Source organism: Castor canadensis, chromosome 11 (genome assembly GCF_047511655.1).
Source record: "Castor canadensis chromosome 11, mCasCan1.hap1v2, whole genome shotgun sequence".
NCBI classification, from domain to species: domain Eukaryota; kingdom Metazoa; phylum Chordata; class Mammalia; order Rodentia; family Castoridae; genus Castor; species Castor canadensis.
Window position 1 is genome coordinate 47,466,099 of NC_133396.1, and position 24,476 is coordinate 47,490,574.

A 24,476-nucleotide genomic window follows, 5' to 3' on the forward strand; every position below is an offset into this window, starting at 1 on the left:
GATCACCCATTAGTGGCGTGCTCCACAAGAGGCTGGCCACCTGATTTGATTTGGTAGCTCAGGGCAGGAGTGAAAAATAGTCTGGACCACATCAGAATATTTTATTCTTAGCATGGCTCACATCTGTAATCCTAGTTACTTGGAAGGCTGAGATTGGGAGGATTGCAGGAGGCCAGCCCAGGCAAATAGTTTTCAAAGATCCCCATCTCCAAAATAACCAGGGCAAAATGGACTGGAGGCATGGCTCAAGTGGAAGATAGCCTGCTTTGCAAACATGAAGCCCTGAGTTCAAACCCCTGTTCCAACCCCCCCCACACCAAAAAAGCCCCCAAAACTTATTAGCTGCAAGATTTAGAGATTCCTTAGTAGCAGGAATACTCGTTACATTAACAATGAGTTTTCAGGACAGGGAGTGAACACACAAGACACAACCTTCAAAGTTTAATTTGGCTATGTTATTTTCTTTGTTGTGCTGGGGGGTCAAACCCAGGACTCTGTATGCTAGTGGTAGCACTCTACCACTGAGCTACATCCCTAGCGTACAATGTCAATCGTTAAAGTGATGTGCATGTTAAAGAATCAAAACATGGGAGAAAAGTCAGAAGACCATGGTAGAGTGAATATGGCTCAGGGAATTTGGGGAGACGTTTCCATCTTGAATAACTTCTATCCACACCACAGCCACGTCAGACTTTGGCATTACCACTGTTTAGCCTTTTTTTTAAAAAAAAAAAAAAAAGGCCAACTAAAGCTAAAAAGAAAGGGTGGACTTCACATTTCTGCTCCCCATTTCTTTTATAAAACTGCCCCTAGTTTGGTTGAGATCTCAGTGTCTCACAGCACTAGTATGCTAATATGCTTAAGGGATCAACCAGAAGCTGGAGGTGTGGTTCAAGTGGTAGAACACTTGCCAATCAATGCAAAACCTGAGTTCAAATACCCATACCACCAAAAAAAAAAGAAAAATGGTTCACTAGTTGGCACAATAATCACCCAAGCCAGTGTCAGCTTTACATGGATGTCCCGTCTGCAGAAACGACTTGTGACTCATGCTCACTGGATGAGAGCCAGAGGAAAGCATGTTTAGAACACAAGCACGAGATTAAAACTGTTGGTGGGGAACATACACTAGCTTTACATGGTCAAGGTACTGACGGCTATGCTTAGAGGTCACTTAAACTCTCAAGATCAGGCAGTCCTCCAGTCTTTTCCCCAGTTGGCTCAGGAGAACTAACACATTAGGCTTGAATTTTTTTTTTTTTTCTTTTCAGACACAAGACTCTCCAAGTATTCAAAAAGGCTTTCAAGGGCTTGGGATTCCACAGCACACAAATAAAACCAGAAGGACTTCAAGAGTAATGAGGTCCCAGGGCCTGCCTGCTCTAGAAAGGGGTGGCTGAGTAGCAGCCACTGAGATGTAATCACCCCTCTCTTTAAACCCTTTTCACAGGCTCTCTTCAAATCCACCTAATTGGGTTCATATTTCCCCCACTCATTAGCCCTCCATGAACTGGCTCTAAAGTGCACTCTGATTAACTTGACACTCCCACTGTAGAGGGTTGCCCAGCCTGTTAGCTGTCCAGTGTTCTCTCCCCCACCCAGCCTTCAGCCTTTTCCTCTTGTCACCTGTGTGACAAGCTGAGTACCTAGAACTCTACTCCCTTTCCTCCCACTTAAGTGACCTAGGCATAATCTTGAATTTGACCTAAGGTATAGAAAGACATCTTGAGGGCCTCACAGTCAGACAAGAGACTGGGTTACATAGCACACAGGTGAGGCTAGGGCAGCAGGTTTCAAAAACTCACTTTATTCCAATGTGAAATGAAGACGTGATGGTTTAAAAACAAGAAAAAGTTCTTGATCAGCTGTGGGGATGCCTTGCTTGCTAGCTCACACCCACTCCTTTTGAAACAAAGTGCCTGGACAGACCCTATTACCCATTAGCAGCTCCAGAAAGCCCTGGGCAGAGGTTCTGCCCAGAACAGCTCCCTTGGGCTTGCAGGATGGCCATCTCCTGGGACAGCAGGCACAGAAAAGCGACACAGGCAGGCGGGGAGAGGGAGGAGCTGGGGTGGTCGGGTGTCCACCACCTCCAGAGCTACTTTCTTGTAGAAGGTGCTTGTGTGGCAAGGGTCAGGTAAGGAGCTGGGCTCCACAAAGGGGTGACAATCACTACTATCTGGATCCCCAGGATCCATGATTCAGCCCTGGGTCCCCAGCCCCTCACCCACCTACCCCACACTGTGCGTTAGGCAGCTTAGGTTAAAATGGGGTGAAGGATACATTCAGACTGTGGCCCCGAGGGTTAGACCCACCTAGGGTTTGGTGAGGCAAGTGAGAGCTTAAGGCAGTGCCTCCTGATGGACCCGTGGCTGTCTGGAGTCCACCACCACCAGCCCCTTCACTTTACTCTGAAGCCAGGCCAGGTCCTAATCAGGATTAACAAAGCCATTGTAGCTCTCACCTTGCCACAAAACTATAGTACACCCCAACTCTCCAGCCCTGCCACAGAGCTCTTCCACCCCCACCTCCCACCATCTTTTTTGGCTTAAACCTGGACTTTAAGCCAGGCTTGGCCCAGGGGTAGTGGCAGCAAAAGCAGCAGCCATAATGTCAAACATACAAATGACCTGAGAAATCGCATCTGCACGTCATCCACTTAGGACTGACTGGGGGGGTATGTACAAGTTAGGAGGGAAGAATCAAGACTCACGGGCATGGACACACTTGCACACACCTGCTTGAGGACGGGGGGCCTGAAGGGCACCTGCCCCCCAGTTGGAACCAATGCCCACACACTCCATTCACATGTCTTCAATTAGGCCTCTGCATTGTGTATTCATTGAACCAGTGCAAAAACACATCTTTTAGGGGGCAGGCAGGCCAGGTTGGGATCCTAGGAGGATGCTGGGGTGGGGTTGGGGTGGAACATGGAAGAAGAGGGACTGGCTTCCTCTCCCAATCTGCAGGACATGCCCCCTTCTCCTGCAGTCTGTCTGGATCACTGGGTAACGGGGCCGCTGAATGTCCATCTGTCTCTCCCTTTTTTATCCCTGCAAACTCTGGGAGGAAGGGTCCTTGGCAGCCTGGGGCTGGGAGCCCACATCCTCTGGGGCCCTCGCTGGCTCAGACTCAGTGGCCATGGGCTCCTCGGTCTTATCCCTGTTTTTGCTGGCCTCCTGGAGCTGGTGCCGCCGTGCCACCTCAGCCTTCAGATTTTCCAAGTCTTTTTGGCTAAGTGGAAGGATGGAGGTAAAGGTACGGTCTGAGAAGCCTGGGCCTTCTGCCACCTTGCTGGCTTTGGTAACACTTATATGTGGGATACAATCAAGCTCTGTGCTTTATTAAGTGAGGTATAGAACAAGCGCTTCCCTCCCAAAAGCAGAAAGGTTCCTAAGTGCTAAAAAAAAGTCTAAGCTGGATATACTTGACAGAGCCTTTAACTAAGCACCTTATTCCCACTCACCCTTACACACCATTCAAATGTTTAAATCAGCTGCAACCTCTGGCCTTTCCTACGGCAGACTATATGCAGAAAATGGGTGGGGGGTGCTGGCTGACCAAATCCATCTCCCACAGTTTGTAAGCACCCATGCAGGAGTCCTTGGAATTTAAGGAACTACTTTTTTATGTACTGGATATGAAAGATCAGCAACACATTAAATGTTGTAAAAAATGAAATCCATATACATAGTCATATGCTCCAATTTTGTATTTAAAAAAAAGAAAAAATATAGCTATGTACTTCTCAATTATGCAATTTCTGAGGGCTGGAGGCATGGCTCAAGAAGTAGAACACTTGCCTAGCCTAGCAAGCTCAAACTCCAGTACTACCAAAAAAAAAGATTATTAATAATGTAAATTCTAGCAAGAATCATATGGAACTATCACTGGTAATGCTTTTCAATTCTTAGCCATGTCAACGTATGACATGACTTAAAACCTAAAAACTAACTGCCAAGTGGGGGAGAGGGCAGTGGAAGCCTCACCTGAGAGGAATGAAGAGGATGCCATTGATGACGTTGAGCTGCTCCAGGACACTGGCCATGCTGGGAGCTGTGAACTGAGGGACAGGAGGAAGACAAGCAGGTGGGCAAGGCTGTGAGGCGGGGGATGGGCCCATCCAACACTGCCAGAACCATACCTTGAGGGCTGGGATGTTGGCGCTGGAGCCATTGCGGTAGATCTCATTCATGGTGCGCTGCAGGGCCACGGCCTGCTGAGTCAGGCACTTGAGGTACTCAGAACTTTCCTTGGTCTTCTCATGGTCCTCACCCAGCTACAGGACAGGGGGCCAAGGCAGGAGATGATCAGGGCTGCCCACGGTCCACCTGCCCAGCTCCTACTTCCTCCACTCCACCCACCTGGGTCTTGTAGATGGTGTAGCCTTCCTTCTCATGCTGCAGGGCTGACCGGAACTCAGCTTTGCTCTCGTAGACCCGGGCGACAAGGTGGTGGCTGTGAGGAGGCAGGGAGCACAGGGCAAAAGAGGTATGTGAGTGGGCAAGAGCAATGGGGCCTTCTTGGGGCTGGGAGTCTGCTCTGTATTACCAACCTCCCCAACCCGAGTCCTTCTGAGGAAATCACACAAGGCCAGGGTGCAGAGAAGAGGTGGAGCTTGAGAAGAAAACATGGATCCCTCCCGTATCCCACCAAGAGGTCACCAGGAACCTGGAAGTTTGTGCCAGCACAGCCTCACCTGAGGGCCACCTTGAGGGCCTTGGGCCCATGGTACTTGGTGCTGACAGCCAGTGCATTCTCCAGGAAGCGCAGAGACAGGTCGTACTCCATCACGCCGTGCAGCACCAGCCCAATGTTGTTCTGGGGGGTAGGCGGGAACCTGGTCAACTTGGGCTCCCCTGGACTGAAGCTGGTACCAGCTGCCCCCCTCCCTGGCACTCACGTCCAGTAGTGCCATCTCAGGATGGTCCTCCCCAAACACAAGCAGCATGAGGTAGCGAGCACGGTACAGCAGACTCAGGGCCGTGGACAGCTGGCTGCTGGCGAAGCAGTAAAGGGCCAGGTGCATCTGTGGATGGACCCATGGTAGGTCAGGGTAGCTGCAGGGCTGCCCCCATGTGCACCAGTCCCAGGGTGGCTACTCACATATTCCTGGATTGTGTTTGGGTGCTCAATACCCATCACTCGCTCGCTCATCAGCACTGCCTTCTGTTGGTTACTCAGTGCCTGGGAAAAGGGTATCAATCCCAAATGATCACTGCCCCTCAACCCAGAACCCAAGCTGACCCCATTTAGCCTTGTCAACTCTGGCTGCCCTATTCTTTTCTTCACAAAAGCAGTAGACAGGTGGTCACGACCAGCTCCTGTGACCAAGCGGGGGTGGGAGGGGTTTCCTATACCCCACTAAACTCTTCTACAAACTTCCTAACAAAATCTATGCAAATATACACATACAATCTAAATTGCACTTAAAAAGCTCATGCCTACACAAAAGGATAAAAGCCTCTAAGGGGTATAAGGATAAGAAAGCATAATAACCCCAGAAATAGCCTCTTAAAGCCCAGGTACCAGCAAGGCAGCCTGAACACAGGGCCACAGAATGTTCAAGGACAACAGAAACACTGCTTGGCACTGGAAGAAGCTAAGTACTGTACAACACTTCTTGCTGACAGGGTCTCAGAATTACCCTTGCCACTGTCCCTGAAAGGGGAGGCCCTGCGTCATTTCCACTTGTCCACCTTATCAGAGCACAACCTCTCCCAAGGACAGTGAGTGCGGAGTGGAACTGTGACCCCGGGCTTCCTGGACTCCACCTTCTCCCCTCTGACAGAGTCCCACAGGCCTGGACTCCATCTGTCAATGCAGGGGAGACAATGCAGTTCCAAGCCCCTCACTTGCCCACATTAGGCCCAAAGGCCTCTGTGACACAGTGGGGCGCTCCTGCTCACCCACCTCAGCGTAGTCGCCCATGATATAGTGGAGTCGGGCCAGGAGGCGCAGGCAGGCGCAGATCTCCACATGCATGGCTCCATACACATTGTTGAACAGGTTCAGGGCCTCGTTAATAAGTTCACAGCCCTCCTTCAGGAAACCTATAGGGCAGTCCCAGACAGCAAGGTCAGAGCTAGGCGAAGGATGCCCACCATCTCCCCTAGCCTGCCTGGTCACGCACCCTGCTGTACTTTGGCCTGCCCACTCTGGAAGAAGTGGAAGGCATCCGAAGCCTTGGGGTTGACGTGTTTGACTACGGGGAAGATGTTGAGCACATCCTCCTCGGTGAAGGCTGGCTTGTGGCGGCTGTCGAAGCTGTACTCCTTCAGCAGGATCTATGAACAGGGCCAATATGGTAAGCAGCCTCAGCCTCAGGCTCAGGCTCAGAGGGCCAGCACCTCCCACCCTACCTGTGTCCAGAGACTGCCACCCTAAGAAAGCCACCTCTTTTATGGCTCTGACCCTGGCTAAGAGAGGCCCACTGAGCAAGGGCACAACAAAGACACCGCAACCCACACCCACCTGGATTCCAGTTTTGAGGGAGATCTCCCGCAGCAGCGTTATCTTCTGCAGGCCATAGGTCTCCACAGCCTGGTCCACGGCATCACTGGAGGAGGAGCAGGAACCCTGAGCAACCCCACACCCATGCCTGCCCCTCTGAACAGCAGCTTCTCCATCTGACTCTAGGAGCCCCCAGTCCTCCCAGTGCTCAGACCAAACAGCTCCCAGTCCTGAGTCCCCTGCCAGCAGACCTTCATAGTCAATCCTCCTTCCCTTCTCTCCTCACTGCCTGTGACCACAGGCCCTAGATGCCACCTGAAAGCCAGCAGTGCTGCCTCACCTACCCAACCCGCCACCCCTGGGGCTCCACACCCATGGTGCCCTGTTCCCCTAGGACTCTGTGCCCGCACCACTCAAGGTTAAAGTCGAAGTAATTCTTGGCCTCCTGGCAAATGTTCTTCCAGAGCTCCTGGGGGGTCATGACAGCCCAGGCGGTGTTATCTGCAGCCCCTGGGGGCCGGTTTTTCCTCCTCTTGTTCCTCTTCTTGGAGACCAGCTCATCAGCAGGCAGGTGGGCCACAGGGTTGGGGTAGGAGCTCAGGAAGCAATTTAGAAAGTGGCTGATGGCAGCTGAGAGGCCTGAGAGCTCAACTCCCTGCAAGGGACATTTTGACTGAAGTCACGAAGGGTGGACCCCAGGACTCTTTCCCCAAAACCCCATACCACCCAGGGAGGCCCAGTCAAGCCAGGGCAGGGGGCACCTGTAAGTACGTCTTGAAGATATGCTTGGCAGAGCGTGTGATGAGCTCTCCAATGCCGATTTTCTGAGAAGGATTCAAAGGGGGAAGTCTCAGTCAGGCCCCAAGTCTCCACCCCAGTCATTCATCTCATCATGGTACACCCAAATCCCACTCACATAGATGTGGTCCAGCTGGTCACGGGCTGGGCTCCGCAGAACCAGGTCCAGCACCTTGCCTAGGTAGCGCATGTTGATGCCACGCTGGCGCATCACCTCGGCCAGTGTGGCCCCGTCCATGGGCAGCACTGCATGGTCTGTACAGTCCTTCACCTGTGGGCTGCAGTAGGTCAAGGCCCAGCCTGGACCTTCTGCCTCTACCCCCCTAGGTCTCCCCAGGTAACTCTCACTGTCCTGGGGCCTCAGCTCCCAGACAGGAAGAAAGGAGGACATAAGGTGGTAGCAAGGCCATGAACCTTCCTTGCTTTCCACACAAGCACAGCCTAGCCCATGGGTAAAGAACTAAGAGCCTGCAGGTGGCACAGGTTGTTCTCTGATCACATAGGAAGGAACACAGGTGACCATGTAGGGGCCACAGCTTTACCTATACCCATGACCCTAGGCTTGGAGGCTCAACAATCTGAGACAAGTGTGCCACCTAAGAGGAAGCCAGCATGTCATCAGAAGGGCCCAAGTCCAAAGCCTGTGGGATGAGGAGGATGGGAACCTCCAGGTTTCCCGCTGTATGGAACTCAGAGGACCAGACCCCCAGGCTCAGTGGGGCAGAGCTTGTGCCCAACGCCTCCCTTGAACCTTTGTGGGCAGGTCCCCCTCTGTAAAATGGGGACAATCACTTGGCCCTGCCTATGGGTAGGACAGGAGGCACTAAAGCAGTTGCCTCACAAAAGTTCCACATATGTCCAGACTCATAGGCACCAGGGCCTCCAACAGCCCCTTCTGATGGCCCCCACCCACCCATTCAGCCCCTCCCTCACCAAGCCAGGAATCTGGCAAGAGAGCAAGAAGGCAGCTGCGTCTTTTAGCAGCTGCTTCTGATCCTGAACTTCGTCCTGGCAGGACTCAGGGAAGCGAACCCCTAGAAGAAGAGTGGGGAGATTTCAGCTAGGTAGGGCACAGGAGAGGCAAGACAGATGCTAGGGGGCAGGGAAGGAAGAGGACAGGGCTCAGATGGGCAGGTGGATCTACCAGCACCCAGGGCCCCAACCCTACCCCATGATGCTCTGCCCCTGCTTTCAGGGCTCTCACACTCCCCACCCTAACTGCTTGCCTGGTGAGAATATGTCAGGGTTGAAGCGAATGTCAAAGGCCGTGCTGCTGATGGAGCCCACAGCCTTGCACGCATTATGGATCACCTCCCGGCTCCGGGGGTCTGCTGTGGAGATAGCATAATGGGAAGTGGGGCTGTACTGTCCTGAGCCTCTGGCCCCCTCACTCTCTGCCGGGATGTCTGCCTGCCTCTCTCAGGGGCTCAGTCATGACCCACACCTGGCAAAAGACCAGATTCCAAGGCAGGTTCAGGCTCTCCCCCGACATGCACAGCAGCCCCACCTGTACTGTCGTCTGAAGCGATGGTCTCTGCCAGCTCCTTCACCTTGGCCAGGCCACTTGTACTACTGCCCTCCTCATTTCCTGCCTCAGATCCCAGAGGGTCTTCATGCTTAGATTCCGAGGAGGGAAGGTCACCATTTTCCAAGGAGGTGGGGTTCTCCACCTTGCTGGCCTTCTGCTGCATCAGCTGCAGGGCAGCCAGCTTCATGAAAAGCAGGTACCTACAGCACAGCAGAAGGGAAAGAGCAAGAGGTAGGAAAGAGGCATTTGGAAACTCTGCTGGCCTGGTAGCCTCTTGCTGGCTACAAGAACCAGAGCCAGGGCCCAGGTTCCTGGCCTGTTAGAGTTAGGCAATGTTGAAGTTGGACATCCTGAAGGCACAGGAACACGTCCTGCCCAGTGTGCACATACAACTGCATGCATGTCTGTGGCAGACCAGCAGCAATACCAGATGGCAGTAGTCATACAAAAGTCAAGCTCAAGCTGGACACTGGTGGCTCACACCTGTAATCTAGCTATTTGAAAGGCAGAGATCAGGAGGACTGATGCTTGAAGCCACCCCAGGCAAAGAGTTCTCAAGACCCTATCTTGAAATAACCCAACACAAAAAAGGGCTGGTGGAGTGGCTCATGTGGTAGAACCAGCAAGCTTTAAGGCCCCGAGTTCAAACCCCAGTACTGCAAAAACAAACAAAAACCCCAAAAAGCAAGCTCAAGCACACCTGTAATCTTAGCACTTGGGAGATCTGCACACCTATAATCTTAGCACTTGGGAGATCTAGGAAGGAGGATCCTGAGTCTTTGGCTACACACCAAAACCCTATCTCAAAAAAACAAAACAAACAAAGCTCTCCCCAGACAGGCTGGGGTCTGTGTGGGTGGGCCATGGGCTCCAGGCCAAGGCTCTGAAGGACACAGCGATACCACTGGCATCTTGAGAAAAGAGTTTGTTCTGGGGTGGAATGTATGGCTGACTCCTAAGCACCACCTCCTAACCCTGGTAGTGACATTTCTATGTGCTCCTGAAGAGGACAGAACTGCTTCTGAGTTCCCTGTTACTATGCAACCAACACTAAGCCCCTGGATTCCACATTAGGGCACCTGAGGTGGGAATGGGCCGGGTGGGCTATAGGTTCTAGGGAGCATAACCACAGCCAGGCTTTAGCTCTCCAAAGCTTCTCCCTTCTAAGATCAGTCTCAGAACATACAGGGTCCTGACAGCCCTAGGCTTCCAGGCAGTTCCTCACCTGTGCTCCACAAAGGCATCTACCAGCTCCTGGCGCAGGCAACACAGCTTGTGACGGTGGGCACGGGGGAAGCCAGCACGGCTGCACTCCTCTGGCAGCTCCTCACCAGCCACAGGCAGGAAGTTGAGATCAGGTGGGAAGGTGCGCAGCAGGTCAAGGATATAATGGCGCCCATCGTTGCCGATGATGCCCTTGCACTCCACCGAGGAGCAGAGCTCCACCTCCTCATCTCGGTCATTGAGCACCCGGTGCCGCAGGATCTTGAGGGGACGGCTGGTGCGCTCCAGCAGCTCCAAGTACCGAGGGTGTGATACTACTGTCTTACCAAAGTCAATGGAGCCATAGATGACACTCTGTTCCTGGTCCCGCTCCAGGATGCCAGGGATGATGGACTGAGCTGTGACCCGGTAGCCACGGTAGTCTACCACCACTGTGCCCAGTGTGTACAGCCCCTCCACGTCCACTGCATTGTAGGTGCGAACACCATTCAGGTCATTAGTGGGTGCAACATAGGCTGCTACATCCCCACCAAAGTCCTTGTAGTGGTCACGGACATCAAAGCCCAGGCTAAAGAAGATGTTGTTCCAGATGAACATCTGCATCTTGGTCTCCTCACTGGGGTTGATGGCCATCACGTTTCCATCAATGACTGCCATGGCACCCCGTGTGGCTGCGGCTGTGAAGTCGCTATGCACCTGGTGGGGGGGTGGGGGAGAAGGGTGAGGTTGGCAAGATGAGAGAGGCCTCAAAAGAGCCTCAAGGTACACCCTAGTCTGGCCCTGCTCACCTAGATGGTTGAGGCAGCACGGCCTATCCTGGAAGCCAAAGGACCATAGCCTCAGTTGCCTCATATTTACAAAAAATGAGGACACCATAAAAAACAAACAAAAAAAACTACACTTAACTCTTCTGTTTAGAAGGCAGAGCTTAGTGATTAACAAGGAACGTGAGAACTGGAACAGGTTTGGGATCCACCAGTTACGTGCCAGGTGAACTGAGGCAGGTAACCACTGACCCAGTATCCACATCCACAAACCACTGACAAAAAATGTAATGTATTGTGTGGACCTTTACAAGGGATTCTTTACTCAGGAGGTAATACCTACACAGCACTTGGCACAGCCCCTGGCCAAATTAGAACCCTAGAAATCATAGCTTTTGCTCTGGTAACTATTTTTCCTCATTTCTAGCTTAGTAATAGTACCTATTAAATCCAAGCAAGTTCAAAGTGCTACGCAAATGTGCTAACCACCTGAACAGGGTCATGATGGCACAGCATGTGCCCAGGAGAGGGCCCCATGCAGTCAGTGAAGGTTGGGGCCCTAGATGACCCTTGCCACTCAGCCCAATGTGAGGTGGGTCCTTCTCCTTCCTATGTTTTTAAAGTCTCAAAGAGACCAGAAAAAGGGGCTGCTGAGAGGCTGGAAGCTAGGATGTTCCACAGGTACCCTGGTTAGTCTCTAGAGCAGCTGACAGGGCTGGATCATCTCAGCTTCTATCACATTCCTCCGGATCATAAGACCAACCAGCAGGTGGTGGGTAGGCCTGAGGCTGTCAGTCACAGGGGCTGTGGGTACCTTAAATATGGCTCTTTCTCGAAGCAGCCGCTCAGGCAGGTTCTTGCGGGGCAGCTCCCTTGTCGTTTGAAGCTCCTCATTCCAGTCCCGGGTCTGCAGAGGAAGGCAGGTGCAGGCTCAGCCTGCCTGGGCAGTCTCTTCACCCCCCTCCCCATAGACAGACCAGCAGATGGGAGCTCTGTGGGAGGTGCATAGAAGCAGCCTGGAGTAGGGGAGCCAAAAGGGCAGGGAGGCAGCACCTGTCCAGGAATGTGCTCCTCGTAGCCCAGCCTCGACGTGTAGGCATCCTCTGCACGCACACAGTCCATGGCATGCTCTGCCTGGGGAGCTGTCCAGCTGTACACCTGGAATGGGGTGGCGATCCTCTCGAACGGGTGGCGCTGGACCCTGTGGCAGGCAGTTGAGGGAAAGGGAGATGGGGCAGCCCACCAAGCTCAAAGCACAGCTGTGGGTTCCTTTTCCGAGGCCCCCACTGCTTTACAATCTCTCAGCCCTGAAATGCTGCCCTGGAGTCAGACAGAAGTGGATGGACACCTCTCCCAGGTGCCACCCCTTCACATGGGGACTCTCAGGACCTGGGGGTACCACTTCTGCAGGCAGAGGTGCTGGTGTTCACTCCTGGATTCATGTACAGACAGTGGGATGGGAGGCAGGGTAGGGCAAGAATGGCACAAAGGTGTTACCTTTTCTTCTGCAGCACAGCAAAGTTTTTTTTGAAGGTTGGGCTGATCTGGTTGAGCAGTTCTACTAGGGAATGGCTGAGGAAGCGGGGGCTGGCAGGCTTGGGGTTGAAGTGGTAGGCTGTGGACCTGCAGGGAGAGATTATCACTGAGGAAGTACCCGAGCATTAGCTCTCAAACCTGGAATGGGGGACACAACAGGGGCACATGTGGATCCAGCAGGGACTCACTGGTTCAGGTAGAAGCCCCTCGTGGAAGCAGTGATGCTGACTTGCCGGTCCTCGGCTGTGATCACAAACAGATACATGAGGTCCCCGTGCATCTTGCGATTCCCAGGGGGTGGGTTCCAGCCGCTCATGGTGAGTACTTTTAGACACTGCAGGGGCTGCAGGAACCGCCAAGCATGAGGGGGCCAGATCTCTTGGGACCCCTCCCGCCCACCAAGGACCCTCTTCCTCACTCCCCCTTGTGAGTCCCACCTTCCAGTCCCGGTTCTGGGGCTGCAGAGGACATAGTGGCCGCTCCCGGCTCCCTGGCAGGATGTACTCAGGTGGTGTGCAGTCGATGGGGTCCATCTCCAAGCCCTTCTTCCGCTTCCCACTGTCTGAGGGACCCAAGGCTGGTGATCGGCCCGGGGCCAGCTGCCTCCCTAACTTAATGTAACCCTGGTCTGGGCACCTCAAGGCCAATCCCTCAGAAGGGAAGACCTGGCTTCCAGCCTCTTCACCAGTCCCTGGCCTCTTTATTCCCTGCCCCTCTGTCCACCCCTAACCACAATGCCTCCCGCACCTCCCAGGTCGCCATCGGTGAAGACACTCAGGAAGGACAAGGAATTGCAGTCAACCCCATTGAAGGCATCAGATGGGTCCAGGCTCTTGAGCAGGTCTCTAACATGGCGCACATGGATGCGGGCCTCACGTACTGTGTATGGCTCTGTCAGGGAGAGGAGCAGAGCATTACCAGGGCCCAACTAACGACAACCCACCCAGCTCAGAGGATAGTTTGCAGGGTGCTATCATGGGCGAGGTTTTTGCTTTTTTTTTTTCTTTTTGCATTGCTGGGGATAAAACCCAGGGCTCCTGCGTAATAGGCAAGTGCTCTACCACTGAGCTTTTATCTCTAGTCCCTGGGGTAGTTTAAGTTTTCAACTTTAGGCTCCCATTTTCAAATTCTATATGTAGAATTTGAAACAAATAAACTGGAGTTCTGGTTTCAAAACACGCAAGCTGGAAACCAGTGGCTCATGTCTGTAATCCAAGCTACTTGGGAGGCTGAGATCAGGAGGATCTCAGTTCAATGTTAACAGGGGCAAAAAGTGAGACCCTGTCTCTAAAACAATCAGAGCAAAATAGACTGGAGGTGTGGCTCAAGCGGTAGACCACCTGCTTTGCAAGTGTGAAGCCCTGAGTTCAAACCCCCAGCACCACCAAAACATACACAGCACGCACACACACACACACACACACACACACACACACAGCCCTACCTGTTTGCTAATGGGTTGGGATCCTGGTTTGCAAAGAACTTTCTGCAAATACCTCTCAAAGTTCACACAGTCCCAGGGGAGCCCAGAACTGGTGTCAGGTCCTCTGGACCCTCCACAGTGTCAGTCTTATTCTCCTGGAGCAGCCCTCATTGAGGGCTAAGGACGTGACTTCCACATACCCCCAACTTCATAATGTTTTGTGAGGTCAGGGAGAGGTTCTGTGATCAATTAACTATGGGCACAGATGAGTTAGACTTTTCCCACCTTTGCTGTTAACAACCTAACAGGCCCTGGGAACCTCTGAGCATTCATGGGAACTTCTTTTATAACCAAACTAGTCTCACCACACCAGAGTGAATGGCTCTGCACTGGCCTGACTTCCCTACACAAGAGCTGTAACTTTTAAGTTTCCTTAAGAGATTCAACATGTAATTAAATTAGATAAAGCTGATTCCAAGCCTGGCTTGGGAATGACTGGATTTTTAGAATGTAGATTCTGGTGGGTCATGCAGTGGAGGGAGAGGATGTGACAGCCTGAGCAGCAGACCCATGCTCCAATCCCATCTCCACATGTTTAGCTGTGACACAGGGATACAAGCATTGGGGTGGAGTGCTAACTGACCTGCCTCCAGGGCCCTCCCCTGGCAGGCTGTCAATTTCCAGACCAACCTTCCACCACACGGAGCACTGAGCCCTCCTGGAGCCCCTCAACACTGCGGAGCTCTGAAAAGTGGTCTAGCATGTTCCCATCCAGGTGTAGTGAGAAGCAGGTACGGTGACACGTGTCTTCACGGTCCATGAGCACCTGGTGGATCTCCTGCACCATCTCTTGGGGGGACACCTGCCACAGAGAAGGTCCCAACCATCCTGGTAAGAGCTTGGCCCAAGGTATGTCCTGGCCAAAGTACCTGGATCCCTAGAATAAATGCCCACAATACCTAGTTTCCTACTTTCTGGCTTTTAAATTCCAGGCCCTGTCCATACATGCCATGTCTATCTGCAACTGTGTGTGTGTGTGTGTGTGTGTGTGTGTGTGCGTGTGTGTGCGCGTGCAGGCACATGTGCCCCTGCCCCAAGCCTAAACTATTCCTATAGACTAAGAGCAAACCCTAACCAGTGCTGTGAAGATGGAAAAACAGGGAAAGCAATGCTAAGGTCCCCAGGGCAAATGACTTTCACCTTCCAGAAGGTGCTCTAGGGTCTGAGCCTGTTGTTACAGAGAATGTTAAGTGGGCCTGGCCTGGTTCCTCAGAGTTACTCTGCAAGACCACTGTATTAACTCTGCTCTTAGAGACCAGTACCCAATACCACCCACTCCTAAGGCAGAAGGTAAAACCATGGTCCAGAGAGAGGGGGGGGCTCACCTGAGGGCACAGAACAAGACATTGGCAAGTGTTGGGACCAACACCACCCAGCCACCACCACTCATCTCCTCACACAGGGTTGGCAGTCCCTGCTTGTGGCTGTCCTCTAGCAAATGGGCAATGACCTGAACCTGGAATTGATTTCCTCGCCCACCATGGTGGCTAGGCCCAGCATCCTCAGCTTCCTGCTATAATGCAGGGCCAAGATGAGCAAGGACTTGGCTTAGCTTTCCAGCCTGGTCCCCCTTAGTAGACTCAGGCCCACTCCCAGCACCTCTTCCTCCACCTTACCTGAAGGGAGAAGGGCTCAATGCCAGGGGCCAGGATCTTCACAGAGAAGCCCGTGTCTTGAATGACAATGACTTCCTGTCCCGTGGTCTCATCTCCTGGCTCACCCTCATCCAGCCCATTTTCCCTGGGTGGCTCAATCACCTCCTCCTTCTTCATGTTCTCTGGGTAGTCCCCATTCAACAGCATGACAGAGGGAGGCTCTGGGAAGACAAGAAAGAAGCTAAATTAGAGGGGTCTAGCAGGGTGTGTGTCTTATAAAATGGGGTCTGCATGCCTTCCCAATACTAGGCTTGGCCCTAATCCTAGACAACATACCACCTCACCCCTGTACACCTACCTTCACCCTTGCTATTGTTGCTCCTTGGCCCACCAGACTGGATTTCTCCTAAGCATACTGTTAAAACCACTCTCTCCAGAATGACAATGCCACACTTAGGGCTGAGCCACAGGTCTCCAGACCTGACCATCTAGGTTCTAGCAGCAATCACATCACTACTCATTTCTTCACCCTCTTTCCTGACTAACGTCACTCTTGTTGTCTCCCCACCCCAGTTCCATTCTCTTCCTCTGGTCCTCGGGCTGTGGGTTATGCTTCAGTCTATCCCCTTCCTCACCTCACCTTCTCCTACAGCTTCAAATACCCTTTTCCTGGAAGTTTACATGGTCAATCCTGGCCTTGCTCAAGCTTTTCAAAGCAGACAACTGCCACCCAGGCACTCTTAGACATAACGAAAAGTTCATCTTCCCAGGATGGAATTCATTGTCCCCCATAAACCAGCCCAGGTTCTGCAAAGTCCCCCTACCACCTATCCAGTCACCTAATCTAAATCTCCAACCTGACCCCTGGGCTCCAGTCCCTACAATCATAATTCTGGTACAGCTATTTCCCCAACTTCAAGAACAACACTTGGAACCCTTCCTAATCATTCCTCTGGATAAGTTTAGGTCAGCACTCTTGGACACCTACCTAAAGTAAGCCTCAGTTCTACAGGCTCCCTCCCCTCTATGCCACCCTTCTACTGCCTCTACCAGTCCATTCCATCACCCTGGCTGAACCATTCCATTACCGCTGATGGATTATCATCCCATAGCCTCCAGAAGAGCATTCCATTGCCCCTGATATACCATTCCAATGGGCAACTCCAACTCATCCTTGAAGGTCTAAGTGAATAAACCCTCTTCTCAAAAACTGCCTAAATTACTACCCCATCATTCCTAGAAGACAGAAGAGCAGTCATTCTGCTGCATTCTGAGTGGCTATTCACACCAGAAGCTCTATCTTCCAACTCTTGTCTTGCCCTGTCTCAAAGAAAAGACACTGAATTAATGAATTAATTTCTGCAAACCCATAGCCAAGTCTAGTATTCGTGACTAGCACCCAATTCAAATGCTGTGAGAGAAGGGAGCAAGTTACAAAACTTCCCATTTCTCTCTAGGCACTGAGGAGAACAAAGGAGAAGCCTTCCTGGCTCTAAAGAGCCAAGAATCTCCTCTTAGAAACCCTCCAGATATACATAGGCCTAACTGGGTACCCATCTGGCAAATGGTGACCTTGGCCCCTACTGACCCCCTTGGCTTGAACTCTACAGTCTCAGCTCTGAACAGGGCTGAATCCCCTTTCAGACAGGACGGCTCACTTTGCTCTGTACCAGATGCCAGCCCATCTAGTCCAGACCCCCAGTTTCCTTCCCTACCCAGACATCAGGCGTAGGGATGGGAAACACTGTCCCAAAGCTGTGTAGTGTCTGTTCAGATACACCAGAATGTGGAGCAAAGGCCTTAGAAAAGGAAGCTGGCCCTCCTTTCCAAGGCACACTAGGGGACTTGAGGAGAAGCCACTCTCCCTTCCCTGTACCCCTTAACTTAGTAATAAATAGGACCTCCAGGAGTTCAGAGATAGTCCCCATTCTCTTATTCCAAACAAGGGTGTCTGAGGCCCAGTAAGGTTTAGAGACTGGCCCATGGTTACCAAGTCAGAGTGAATTCCAGATTCCTACAACCCACATACCCACACCACTACACTATTCTCAATCTTGGCTACTATGGGCCTCCAAAAATAGTGTCTGTCCTGGCCCTTCTGTCCCCACCATATCCTTTCCAAACCTAGAGTACAACTTCCAAGAACCACAGGATGTATGAAGTCTGTCCCTTTCAGTAATCCAGGAGCACTAGGCAGGGCAGTCCCTAGAAAGGAGCAGCTCCACCCCTAAAGTAAAAACTTGCCTTGCTCTAATGACTGGGCAGAGATAAGAGGACAGTAGTTAGTCAGCTTTCCAAGAGGGAGCATGAAGGACAGCAGGCAGGAGGAGCTTCCCCCCAACTGGGTCCCTGAGAAAGGCTTGCTGGCTGGTAAGTCCCTCCTCCCAGAAAGAAGGAAGAAACAAGAAAGACCCCCACCCAACACAGGTCAGGAATTTTGATTCTGAGGTGCCAGAACATAAGAGTCAGACCTGGAACCAGAGAGGCAGCTGGTACTCCTTAGGGTGTCTGGAATAGGAAGGCCACAAAGCAGGAGAGAAGACAAAGCAAGCTGGTCACAGCTCCCCCGACTTCCCCACCCAGCACAGATATCTGCACCTGGGGGCAGAGGGAATGGTACCTATTCCCTGGTTACATTTCAAGGGACCCATGGTTGGTTCCTAGGGGCTTCCTCTCCCCCAGGAATGCCAGACCTCCCCACCCTCTTTCCACTGAAGGTCTTCCCACCACTGGGTTAGGGCCAAGTGATCTCCCTGCAGGCCAGCAGATTCACATAGCCCCACAGCCCACCTGGAGCACTCAGTGGCTGTGCTCTTGTTGGTTCTGACGTCTTAGGACTTCCATGGCAGTGAGGCAACCAGCTCTCCAGCCCAGGGCTAGCACTGTCTGTGTCCCTTGTTCCAGCCTCTTCTGCTACCTTTGCCTTAATGCAGCTGGTCGGCCCAGGGCTGGAGCTCCAGCTGGCTTCGGGTTTCAGTGGGGCCAGGCCTGCTAGGGCAGCTCTGGGAAGAGCACACTCCCCCTGCCTCTGCCTCTCATCCTGCTCAAGGTCGGCCAGAAGGACAGCCATGGACCAGAAGGCCCCAGCGGCTCCAAAACCCTGGGGGGAGCTGCAATCAGCACTCAGGCCTGCCTCTTTAAGCCCCTCAGGAAAGGAGTCACTGATGGTGAGGCTATTTGGGGAGCAGAACCCAGTATGTGGTGTACCTGGACCATTCAAGATTGAAGGCCTGGGGGTCTGGCAAGCAGAGATAGGACCCAGCAAGGGGGTTCTCTCCTCATCTCCAATCCTGGAGGCGGGGGTGGGCAGGACCACTTCAGCTAGCTGCTGGCAACAGCTGGCACAGACCCAGGCCCAGGCCATGAAGTGGCTGCCTGCTGTCCACCAGTCAGACACTGAGAACCCAGCCTGTCTCCTGGGTCAAGGGGATGGCTGGGGCCTCTGGCTCCTGCTGCCCCCTGCAGGTGACCTGGCAGCTAGCCCCTTTCTGAGAGTCACTGGTTCCAGTGAGAGGAAGATGGGCCCCCAGCCTCCCAGAGGACAACTACACCCATGCTCCAGGCCTCAGAGCTCCACCAAGAAGCTGGCAGGCTCCATCTTCCTCTCCCAACAGCCCATGCGCTGCTAGGAGAAAACCAAATGACTCCCTTGGGGAAAACAGAGATGGCAGCAAGAGGCCGAAGGCTGTTGGGCTGTGGAGAAGAAGCATGCCCAGCCTCGCCAGGACGCCTTCCCAGAGCCTCTGACTTGTTGCCAGGGCCCAGTCAGGACTACTCTGGCATCCATACTAACCAGTGTGGGGGCAGGGAGCTAGGCTCTCACTCCAGGTCCCCTTCCCTCTAAGTCCAGAGACCACTGAACAGACTCTCAAGCCCTATGAAGGGTTCTGGGCCTTCCAATGACCAGATAGCAAGAAGGACTCAAACAGAGAGCCTCTCCTCCTACCCCTCTCCAAACACACCCTAACCCTCTGAAGGAGGCAGAGCAGCCTGGCAATAACCCAAGAATGTTGACACTCTCTCTGTTCTAGTTCCCATAGAGCCAGCACTAACTCCAGACCCAGCCCACAGCAGTGCCCTAAATCAGATTGATCAGGCCATCTCACTCAAGGAAAATGAGGCTCCACAAGACTAGTTACCAAGCTGTCCAAGGTCACAGAGGCAAGAGTCAGCAAAGACAAGCTAAGGAAAAAAAAAAAAAAATCAGGGATGTCAGACATCCAAGCCATGCTCTGAGTGCTACTCTCACTGAGCACAAGCCACACTTCCTAGGGGATCAGACTGCAGCACACCCTTCCTCCTGGATACCTCAAGATTCAGTCCAGCAGGCAATCTATCTCTAGATATGGAATTCCCCAGGCCTCTATATTCCTGAGCCAGCTCCCCTCCTCCCATATCCCAGGAGGGCATTGCTAAGAACTTGGGATTTATAAAAAGGAAAAGAGAAAGTGGTTCACTGCTGAATGGGATGGGTGATTAGGGCACATGCCAGATCACCCCCAACACCCCCCCACAACTAAGTTTTAATGGGACAAATCAGAGTGAAAAGACAAGGAAGCCACTGGCTGCAGATGAGAGTTAGGAAAGAGTCTTAGGCTATTCCAAGTAGCCTCTGTGTCTCTCTCCAGCCGGATCTGGTCTCACTCAGGAGAAGGTGCCAGGGCCAGGCCACACCCAGCAAAAGCCTCAGCAGGTTAAACTGCAGCAGGAAGTAGGGCCTCAAAAGACACATGCTCCATCTCAGAAGTACAAGGCTTCAAAGCAAGGGGTAGAGGCAAGAAGGTAGCCTATGGTAGATCCTGGAAAAGCCAGCACCTTTGTTTGCCTTGTTCCTGTCCCACCCAGCAGGTATTCAAGGTCTGAAGCTACTTCAGAGATCCTCATGTAGTCTACCCAGTATTGAAGAGAAGAGCTTCAGGATCCTGTTAGGTAGAAGGTAAGCCCCTGAAACTCCTCCCCAATCTGCCAGTCCCCTTCTCCTCCCTCTCTGGGCCTCAACTCCAGGAGTCCTCCCCTAAGCAGAAGAAACACGAAATATCACTGTGAACTTGAAAAACCTGCCTGTTCTCTTAATCCCTAAAAGCTGCTTTATTCCTAAGAAGGTAAACGACCCTTGCTTGCTCCAAAGGCCAAGATCACCTCTTCCTCAAGGTACTGAAGATCAAGTAAGAGCCTGCTGGGGGTCTCCATTAAGGCTCCCTCCTCGTTTTAACAGACCCAGGCTGCCCAGCTAGTTCCAGTTAGCTATACTAGCTTCTGGAGACACGGGAGCCAAGGTCCTACCCATTAGACTACCCCCACTTTACCCAAAATGAACAGCTCTGCCCTTCCACTCACCCAGCTCCCCCTCCACCCTCCCCAAAGACCCCTCAACACACAGCTATGCCTAAGCTTCACACAGGCTTTCACAGAAATCCTCCAACACTCTCCCCTCCTTAGCCCTTTGGTTTTCAGTACATGATGCAGACCAACATGCCTGTCCCAGCTCCCTCTGGGTCAGGCTAGGGTAGCCTTGGCATGCTGACCATGAACTAAAAATCCAAATGTTTTTCTCAAGAACTAAACTGCTGTGACCTTGGCCAAGTCACTTCATCTCTCCAGGTCTCTTTGCTGGAAGGGAAACCTGCTAGCCTCGACTTCCTCTTATCTAGCCTGCCCACTGATTCAGAACCACATCAGGGAACCTGGTAGGCTGGAGTTTATAGCATTTCTTGTTCTGAACAAACCCTGGCCTTGTCTGGGCAATCAACAAACCTGCCAGAGTACCTGTCCCCCACCTCAGGTAAATCCACTATGACAGGAAACAGAGAGCCTTGCCAGTGTTTTCTCCATCCCAACTCCAGCCAGCCCCAGCTTGCTCACTGAAGCTGAGAAAGGAGGTGATGATGACCACAAGTACCTACTGAGGACAGGTGAGGTGAGCAGGAGATACCGGTAGATCTCCATTCCCACTGCCACCAGGAGCACTCTGGCTCTGAGGAAGATGTGGGGAATTGACAACTGGGGAAAGAGCTTCCAGACTCAAGGCTCGAATCTGAGACATGATGAAAATAACAGAAGGGGCCAGAGTGAAATGGAAGAGAACCAGGCCCCGCCCCTAGACAAGCCTCGGACACTCCCAAAGCCGCGATACACAGCCCCCATGAGGGAGAACCTAGGAGTTCCACTCCACGCTAATGACCTTTGCCTTAAAAACAGCAACACTCTAGTCTGACCCACTTTTCGCAATAAGGCAGGTTAATGATCAAGTTCTGGCACAAACACCTCCCTGCTGCCAAGGAGCTTGGCTTTGCTCCCCTACACAGGCAGACCCCCAGGTCCACACTTAAACAAGGGCAAAGATCACGGCCTGAAGGCCTGAGATTGTTTCATCTCTGAGAATGAACCAGAGAAGCCTCCTTCGCAACACATCCTCCTCCCCAACTCGTGCTCTTCCCACAGACCAAGCCTGGGAAGCGTCAAACTGAGCCTCACTCGCAGGACTGCAGCCCTGATGCATAGGGAATGGCTGGAATCCTGACGAGGAGGGGAACTTTATGGAGGTTGGGCCGAATGTGTCTGTGACCCCAAACCGAGAGGGCTTCCCATACCCCGGGCGGGGGGGAGGGGGACCGAGGGGGTGGGGCCGCCGATTCATCCATCTGCGGCGGCAGCGGCGCACCCTGAAACCGCGTGTGCGCGCACGTGTCCCCACGATCTGACGCGCGTGTGTCCGCCGCCGCTGCCCTTCTTGGACCCCATGTGCGAAGCCCGGGCCGCAGCCGGGGGCGACAGTGAAGGTGACCTTCAGAGCGGGGCGGTCCAGCGGAGGGCCTAATGTGGTGCAACAGATCCCGGCGCGGTGGGAAGGCGGCGGTCCCTGCAGAGATCCGAACCCGCCCGCTCGGCCCAGTCCAGCTACTCCGCCCGGCTGCCCCTGGCCCCGGCCCGCTCACCGGCCGCGCCTGGTCGCCCCTTGCTACCGGCCTGCGAGCCGTGCTCCCGGGCGCTGTCGGCCGGGGCGGCCGCCGGCAACTCGTCCGTCTTGATGACCATGGTGGCGGGAGCGGGCGTCCGGCTCCACTGTCCGCGCCGCCCGCCGCGCCACTAACCCAAGTGCCCTGCGCGCCGCGGCCGCTGCGGGAAGGACGGAGTCACCGGCCCACGTGGTGTGCGCTGTACCCTTTGACCCCGCCGCCGCTCCTCTGCCCCGCCCTAGCGCCTGGGCTGGCCCACGGAGGCCCGCAAGGGACAAAATACGCCGCTCTTCGGCGCCCATCCACTAATGCAGTGACTTTCCTAAACGCCTTAAAGGCAAAGGACCTTGACGCTAGAGAGAGGAGCTTCGGATCCCACCCCCCCCAAGGGGCGGGGCTTCAGGGAGAAGTCCAGGCAGTTTGCTGCCTGTTGGACGGGCGCCGTGACCTTGGGTGGAGACTTGTCTAGGACTGCCATTGCTAACTCTCCCCTCCCCCAATGACCCTCTGCTTCCTATCGCAGGTCTGCGAAACCACTGCACGGTCTCTAACCTGCGGTGTTAGCGTGACCCTCACCGCTCTCCTCTCCCCCTTTCCCACCAGAGATGGGAGTGGAGTACACCTGGGTTATTGAGGAGAGGACTCAGGGCAGCCTAGAGCATGGTCACCAGAGGTGGGAGAGGATGAAGTGTTAAAAACGTACACAAAATTTTGTCCTGAGCCACCACGGGTTCCTCCCCTATTAAGAGTCCTCGCACACCCCCACTAGATTGGTTCTCACTTTCAGGCAAATATTATTTTATAGTAGAGGAAGCTGAGGCCAAGATCACATAGAGAGCAAGATAAGAGCCGGGTCAGTATGATTCCACAGCCTCAACACTTTACAGTAGTTCTTTTCAGTTGAGGTAGACTTGGTGGGGGACTGAGGAGTGACGTCAGAGTGATTCAGGTGTGTGTGGTGCTGAGGATTGAATTCAGGACCTGAGGCACGCTAAGCCCTAGTCTCAGAGGTGACATTTGGAGCAGGTCTTGCTAGAGAGTTAAAGTTGTCTAGGCTCAGAGTGGAGCTGAGCCTTCCCTGCACAGGTTCAGGAAGCCCTTGTGAAAGATTTAAGGATCTAATGGAAATTGAGAGTCCAAAACTGCAGAGAGGGGGAGGGGGAGCTACCTAGGCCCTTGTACAAATTTCAGAGGAAAGAAGACTTTGCCCTGGAGTGCAGGCCGGAGAAGAGGTGCCAGTGAAAGGAGGAAGGCTTTAAGCAGGAGGAAGGATGGTAAGAATTGATTGAGATTCATCTGAATCAATGATCCCTCTGGCTGTTGTGTTGGGGGAGCTGAGGGAGAGAAGGGTAAGGCCTATTGCACAAGAAGGATTGGAAATAAGAGCAAGACCTCACTACTGGATGAACGTAGAAGGCAGACTTGCAAGGTGAGGCATGAGTCCAACACTGAACTGGACTGGAACTCTGTACATAGCAAACTCTACCTTGTCTCTTTTTGTGAATGAACTTGAGCAAACCAGTGGATCATCACTCTGTTGAATTTCAGGTGTTTTGTTTTGCTTTTGGGATTGAACCCAGGGCCTCCCCATGCATGCTAGGCAAGCACTCTACCAGTGAGTTATACTCCTAGCCCAAAGGTGCTTCCTTTATCAGGTAAAAATGCCCATCTATCTAGCCTCACCTAGCTGTTGGGAGGCCATCAAAGCACTTTGGAAAGTGTAAAACACTCACACTTGTGATCCATTCAGTCTTTCAAAAACAGATTACAAGTGCTCGGCGCTGCAGAAAGACCAGAGAAGGAAGACCAAAGGAGAGCCAGACTCTGGTCCTGCAAGAAGCAGCTTCAGTCTGGTAAATAAAGTGATATGTACCTGGCAGTGCCATGTCCAAGGCTGCAGAATAAAGGGTCTTCAACAAAGCTGTTCTGAGGCAGTCAGGAAGAGCTTCTGAAGAGGCTACTCAAAATTGAGTTGTGAAGATTGAGAAGCATTTTAGTGAAATTTGAGAAGGATTTTAAAGACTCATACAGATACAGAAGACTCTGGAAATTGACTCATTTACTTAAATATTTTTATTTTATTTAGAATTTTAAATAAATTCACATGGCTTAAAATCCAAAAGTAAAAAGGATATACAG

The 24,476-nt window shown here is 52.8% G+C and overlaps 1 protein-coding gene across 2 annotated transcripts; it reads right to left on the reverse strand.

Annotated features, from left to right (window-relative positions):
* Window positions 1-1,786: 1,786 nt before the first annotated feature.
* Cluh (clustered mitochondria homolog) lies at window positions 1,787-22,533 on the reverse strand. 2 transcript variants are annotated; one of them, XM_020186360.2, is made up of 26 exons: window positions 22,317-22,533; window positions 15,403-15,602; window positions 14,417-14,588; window positions 13,051-13,194; window positions 12,741-12,865; window positions 12,492-12,646; window positions 12,265-12,390; window positions 11,821-11,968; window positions 11,582-11,674; window positions 10,005-10,699; window positions 8,759-8,979; window positions 8,478-8,579; window positions 8,185-8,285; window positions 7,370-7,522; window positions 7,215-7,277; window positions 6,864-7,108; window positions 6,475-6,559; window positions 6,134-6,287; window positions 5,914-6,053; window positions 5,107-5,187; window positions 4,904-5,029; window positions 4,700-4,821; window positions 4,365-4,458; window positions 4,145-4,279; window positions 3,990-4,063; window positions 1,787-3,234 (listed from the first exon to the last, which is right to left on the reverse strand). In XM_020186360.2, the coding sequence occupies exons 1-26, from the start codon at window positions 22,414-22,416 to the stop codon at window positions 3,048-3,050; spliced, it is 4,041 nt and encodes a 1,346-aa protein (XP_020041949.1). In that variant the 5' UTR covers window positions 22,417-22,533; the 3' UTR covers window positions 1,787-3,047. The 2 variants fall into 2 exon arrangements, with proteins under 2 accessions (XP_020041949.1, XP_020041945.1); XM_020186356.2 differs by having other exon boundaries at window positions 8,478-8,582.
* Between the last annotated feature and the right edge of the window lie 1,943 nt (window positions 22,534-24,476).

Excerpts from the sequence above, each read along its gene's own strand:
- Cluh (XM_020186356.2), bottom strand. The coding sequence starts at position 22,416 with ATGGTCATCAAGACGGACGAGTTGCCGGCGGCCGCCCCGGCCGACAGC. Across the intron at positions 7,523-8,184 it reads CTTGCCAGATTCCTGGCTTG|GTGAAGGACTGTACAGACCA; the intron begins GTGAGGGAGGGG and ends TGCAGCCCACAG. Across the intron at positions 3,235-3,989 it reads ATCCTCTTCATTCCTCTCAG|CCAAAAAGACTTGGAAAATC; the intron begins GTGAGGCTTCCA and ends CCTTCCACTTAG.